This window comes from Schistocerca gregaria, chromosome 5, assembly GCF_023897955.1.
Source record: "Schistocerca gregaria isolate iqSchGreg1 chromosome 5, iqSchGreg1.2, whole genome shotgun sequence".
NCBI classification, from domain to species: Eukaryota; Metazoa; Arthropoda; class Insecta; order Orthoptera; family Acrididae; genus Schistocerca; species Schistocerca gregaria.
Window position 1 is genome coordinate 601,339,943 of NC_064924.1, and position 6,000 is coordinate 601,345,942.

General features: G+C 39.5%; 1 protein-coding gene across 2 annotated transcripts in view; it reads left to right on the forward strand.

Moving 5' to 3' along the window:
• LOC126272231 (synaptic vesicle glycoprotein 2C-like) overlaps positions 1–5,642 on the forward strand; it is a 335,261-nt gene extending 329,619 nt beyond the window's left edge. For both annotated transcript variants that reach the window (XM_049974932.1, XM_049974933.1), the window contains exons 11-12: positions 4,877–5,004; positions 5,211–5,642. In XM_049974932.1, coding sequence (XP_049830889.1) covers positions 4,877–5,004; positions 5,211–5,266 — 184 coding nt within the window. In that variant the 3' untranslated portion in view covers positions 5,267–5,642. The remainder of the gene's footprint in view (positions 1–4,876; positions 5,005–5,210) is intronic.
• Positions 5,643–6,000: the final 358 nt, after the last annotated feature.

Genomic DNA, 6,000 nt, shown 5'->3' on the forward strand with positions numbered 1-6,000 from the left:
TGGCTTTCAGCAGGCTTTCATATGTAAACAGCATTGTGTAGGTATATTTTTTAATGTCAGTAAGGCATACACTACTGCTTGGTGACACGATATTCCAGGGCAGCTCCACCAATCAGGCTCCCGTGGCCATTTCTCCCATTTTCATTGGGTCCTTTTTATCAAAGCACTTTCTTCAGTACCAAGTTGGTGATGCACTGTCAGAGTTTCCAAGCAGGAGAGTGGTGTTCCTCAGGGCAGTGTTTTAAGTATTACTCTCTTTGCCATAGCCATCAACAGTATCATGTTTACAGTAAGGAATCCTGTATAGTGCTTCTTATTGTTGGATGCTTTGCATTTTTCTGTACCTCCTCCATTACTGCAACAGCAACTCATCAGTAGCAACTCACAGTAAAGAGGCTAGAGGAGTGGGCTGAAAAGACTGGTTTTAGATTTTCTGTAGAGAATTGTGTGTGTGTGTTCATTTTAATCGCACTTGTCATATTTTTAATTTACCTGTGTTGCGTATATGGAACACCATTCTCCCCTTTGAAGACTCTGTGTCATTTTTGGGCATCATTTCTTACTCCAAACTGTCATGGTTAGCACACCTGAAGGACCTGAAGGCAAGGTCCCAGAAGGCACTGAACATTTTGAAGTATCTTAACCACAGGTCTTGGGGAGCAGACAGGATGCACCTGCTCCCATTTTACCGGGCTTTCATGTGAACACAGCTGGACTATGGGTTCACAGGGTACAGGTCAGTGAGGCCTTCATACCTGAAGATCATTGACGCTGTGCACCACCATGAAGGGATCAGGCTGGCCATGAGAGCTTGCAGGACCAGCCTCATACCCAGTCTCTGTGCTGAGGCTGAGAAACTGCCATCTACCATCTGGTGGCAGCTACTCATGGTGGATCAGGTCCATTAGTTCCTCACTACCAGTATGCCCAATTCCACAGCATACCATACATTGCTCGTCTCAGTGTGGAATGGCCTCTTTACCTATTGTCTTCAGGCGATGAGGCCATTTGGGATCCGTGTGAAGTGTGTGTTGGTGCCCTTTGGTGTGGAGCACTTATGGGCTCAAATATAAGGTTTTAATTGACTGCCACTCTAGTTACTGCAGAGGCCCAGACTAATTTTAGATTTAATGCAGCACAGGAAAGATTGGATTCCAACTTCTGTTTTTAATAACCTATTTTCTAACATTTTAAATGAGCACCCTGTCGATGTAGTTGTATTCAGATGGGTCTAAATGGGGAACTCCATTGGTTGTTCTGTTGTTTTCACAAATCATGTCCTCAAAATTCGATTGCCACTGTAGTTCACTATATACGATACTGAACGATCGGCATTGTTGATGGTGCTTGAGCAGATGAGATGTGTTGTGCATGCTACATTCTTCATCTACTTCGACCCCCTGAATGCCCTTCAATTTCTGCAATGCTTGTATCCACCTGATAAAGTAGTACAGGATATTAAGGATGCAATCCTCTAACTACAAAGGCTGAGGAAGGAGGTGTCCTTCTGATGGGTGCCAGGGCACATGGGTATTACAGGGATTGAAAGGTCTGAAGGAGATGTGTCATGTTTCTCAGTTGGTTGAGTGTGCCATCCCCCCTGCGTGCTGTTGTTACTCTGTTGAGGTACAGAGTCATGTGTCGATGGGAAGAGTAGTGGCTGGAAGGGAGGATGAAGATCATGTTTGGTTTGTGAGGCGCTCAACTGTGCAGTCATCAGCACCCATACAAAGTCTAACTTTTTACACAGTCCAATGTTTAACTCAGTCCAATCTAGCAGTTGTCATGAACGACGACAATGATGAAATGATGAGGACAATGCAAACACCCAGCCCCCAGGCAGAGAAAATCCCCAACCCAACTGAGAATCGAACCCGGGACCCCATGATCCGTAGGCAGCAATGCTTAGCCACTAGATCACAACTGCGGTCATGGCTGGAAGTGACAGATAAGAAGCTCTGTGTGGTGCTTGAGATGTGCTGATCTCTGTGTGCCTCATTTTATTAGACTCTGTATTATTTTGCATCCTGTGGGCAGCAGCAGATTTTCCAACAGATGTGCCCACTATTTTAAGTGATGTTCATATGAATGTGGCGAGAGTTTTAAGGTTCTGCAATTTGTTCAAGTTGTTTCCGAAAATTTTAGGGTAACATTCTTAATATGTTAACACATTGACTGGCTCACCAAATTTCTTCTGTAAATGATCAGCCAGTCACATTTCCCTGTGCCTTTCCTTTAGCTCTTCTGTGGTTTTACTTCTGTTTTGATCCCACATATAGCACCTTTCACACTTTGTCTTGTCTTAAGGTGTGTGAGATACTGGTTGTGTGGATCAGCACAAGTAAGTTGGGAGTGAGTGAATGAGTGTCATTTTACAGGTTTACTCCTTTTCTCTTTTCCTCAGATGCAGTCAGATTATAAGAAACGAAATGTTTCGCTCCATAGTATTGGCTAGTTTCAACTGTTCACTGAATTTCAGGGGCACATTTTCATCTTCTGGCATGTATGCCATTGTGCCATAATAAAGAACAAAACATGAGACAATACAATGTTGGTACTCCAAGAAAATTTGCATCCCAAAAAGCGCACTGAAAAGCCTATCAGGTTGGAGCCTATTTCATTGTAAATCTGAACGAACGAATGTGTCGTTTACGATTGTGTTTTTTTCACATCATCCCTTTAATATTCTGAGTCCACTCCCAACACCCATAGGACTGAACAGTGCTCGGATCTGTCACTAAGAAGACTAGAGATGCTTTTGATTATTTTTTTCATCCCTTTCCACCTCTTGTCAAAGTTCTGGAGGTGAAATATCAGTGGCACTGTCAGCATAGAAAACCAAAAACTATTCATTCGGTACTCTTATTGGTTATTTTTACTTATTTTTACAGTTGCAACAACTAGCAGGGCTGGGGTGTTGTAAACCTCCCCCCCCCCCCCCCCCCCCCCCCAATCGCTTTATTTCCAAGACAGTTCAAAGTTTGATTGAAATTTCAGAGCTATGTGGTGTGCCTTTCATCTCTTGCTATGACCACCACCCCCACTGCTGGTGGTTAAATGCCATCGAGACAGGACTGTCATGAATGAACCAAGTAAACCTGAGAACTACAGTTGCAACACTAATGTAGTTTATTTTTACACATTGCTCTAGGATGAGGGAGACTTGTGTATAGTATATCTTTCACTTTACCCCAGGCTGAGAGGGACGCATCTGTTATGAGGTCAAGGGCAAGCAATGATAAACGAGAGAGGCGTCAAAGAGAATAGGAAATAAAAGATTGTACATTGGTGAGCAGTGTATCGTCTTCAATTTAGAGATAACAGAAAAACAGACTGAGGAAAAAAGATGACTAGAGTAAGAGAAATGAAAAGTGCAATTAAAAACTGAAAGTGAGACACAGAAGAAACAAAGAAGAGTGACAAAGGTTGGTTAGTGGTGCATGGGTTATGAGAGAATGGAACTAAAAAGCAAGTAATTGAGTAAATAAATAAAATTTTTAATGACAGTGAAAGAGAGAGTGCGGGTTAACAGATGTAAAGTGCAGGAGGGAGGCAGGGTGCGAAGATACGTTGGAGAGCAGTTCCTTATCTTCAGAGTTCAGGCAAACATGTACCAGATGCAAGGATCCAAGTATGGAGGTTGCTCATGTGGTATAGCAGGCAGTGTGTGTTCGTCTCATGACACAAGTCATTGGTTGCCCCGAGACAATCTGTTCCTCTGTGGCCATTGATGTGCTCAGCCAGTTTGATGCAGCCTTTCCTACATGGAACACCATGTATTAAAAGCATGCATGGTTTCACATGTTGATTAGTGTTTTATATTGTAGGATATAGTGAAGCATATTTTGTAGTGGGAATGATTGTGTGGGTAGGAATAAGGGACTGATTATATCATATGTTTTAACAAGGATATTAAACAGCTTAGAAAGATGGAAATTTTGGTTTGAAATGGTTATTAAAAGCTCTGTCCCACATTTAGTGCCACAAAGAACTAATCAACAATGCAGGTAGCATTGTAGCCCCATCATAGGAAATAGTTTACATTGCAATGAACATAAATAATGAGTTGCAATGAAACAAGAAAATCAATTATTTAAATTGGTAATAAATGTTGTTCATAAAGAATTATTATAAAAACTGCAACGTATAACATGATACTTATTAAAGTACAGAAGTACATGATCATGTATGCATACCTTTGTCCATTTCACATTCTGCTGAACCTCCTTCCTCCTGGTCAGAAGACTTTCACCATCTGATACATAGTCAGGCAGAATGAGACACAGAACACTTAATAGATAAGGTGTTCAGTAAATGAATAATTTCCTAATTTGTATGCTTATGTCTTACTAACTAACTGACTGAATGTGATGCTACACAAATACAAGCTCCTTCTCTTACTATGTATACATGATACGTTATACAGTATTATTCAACCAATCAATTCGCATTTGTTACTCTGTCTTTTTGCCATCTGATGCTTTTTCCCAATCAAGGGGCTGTAAATTAACTATGTGTTAACCTTTTTTTTGTGTCAACACTGTTTCTTTTTTTCTATCTTCAACCAAGAGGATGCCATGTATTGTCAGTGGAATTAAGGCTTGCAGATATCACTGGTCACTACACTGTTTTATTTTAAGAAATGTGTTGCAGACCTTTTTACTGTTGCAAATGTAATAATAATGCGACTTGATTTTTACACTGTATCAGAAAAAAGGTAAAAATCTTAAATACATAATAATTCGGGTACCACACAGTTTAAATTTTGATTCTGAATTTTCACAAATGTTTTATGTTTCACATACAGATGTAGCCTCAAAGTTATTAGTGTTATTTGTTTTGTAGTCCTACATGTTTTAATATTATGACATTTCAGAAACATGGCTATGAGCCTAAATATAATGTTTGGACAACTAGGCACATTCTCAGGCAACATGGCATTTCCCTATTTACTGTCTGCCAGTTGTGTAGCACCTTTTGCAGTCCTTGGAGGTATTATTTTGGGTAAGTAAAACTATTTCCATAAAACAAGAAATTGTATTGTAGGATTGTTGCTCATCTATGAATCAGTAACTTAAGTATTATCATGACAGGATTAGAGCATTGTAAAATTTGATGCATTTACATAATCGTCAATAATTTGTCGATTGATGATGTTCTATGAAAAGTCAAGTAAATAACTATTCTTTTAATTTTATGATAATTTTCAGTAAGTGCTGCTGTTGTCCTACTGCTTCCTAATACCGATAAGGCAGCTCTTCAGTAATGCAGAGTCTGTGTGCCCAACAACTATGCTCTTAAGATGTCTCTGGAGCTTCCCAGGATTGACAAAAGTTAACTATGTGAAGAGAAGTGGTATACAAATACTTAATTCAGCAGATGTATAATTTTATGAGTCCTTGAGTATTACTGTGACACTGTAAGACAATGTCCAGATTTGTTATTATGGTACTTATTTAAATGGGATTCAAAAAATCGTGTACAATCTCTGGAAGAACACAACAGCAGCTTCGAGATCCGCAGAATATTTCTAAGATATGCCAACAAGAAGTTCTAAAATAGAATAAATGCTGTCTCATTTTCCAATGACTGTGAAAATCATTAATAATTTTTTTAATAAATATATTTTTTATTTATTGCTATGACAGTTTTTCCTTATTCTGCAGTGTCTCTACAACTGTCTGATACTCTGATGCTTCATTGCTGCCTATTCCTGCCTCTCACTACCTCAACATTCAGATATGGAGGAACTGGTGTGCTATTAGTATTATTCTTCTCTGGAGCCCTCATTGAGACTGACAATTTTAACTACAGCCCTCTATTCTGAGAACTAATCTCGTGTAAGCCCTGAAAAGTAGATAACCATGTAAGGCAATGTTATTGGAAAATCATTTTTTCCCACTTTTTACTCTTGTTATTTGTCTCAGGATTACAGTGTCCAAAAATCTACTAAGCCTGTTTCTCTATAAGTATCATACAAGAAAACACCCTTCATTATTG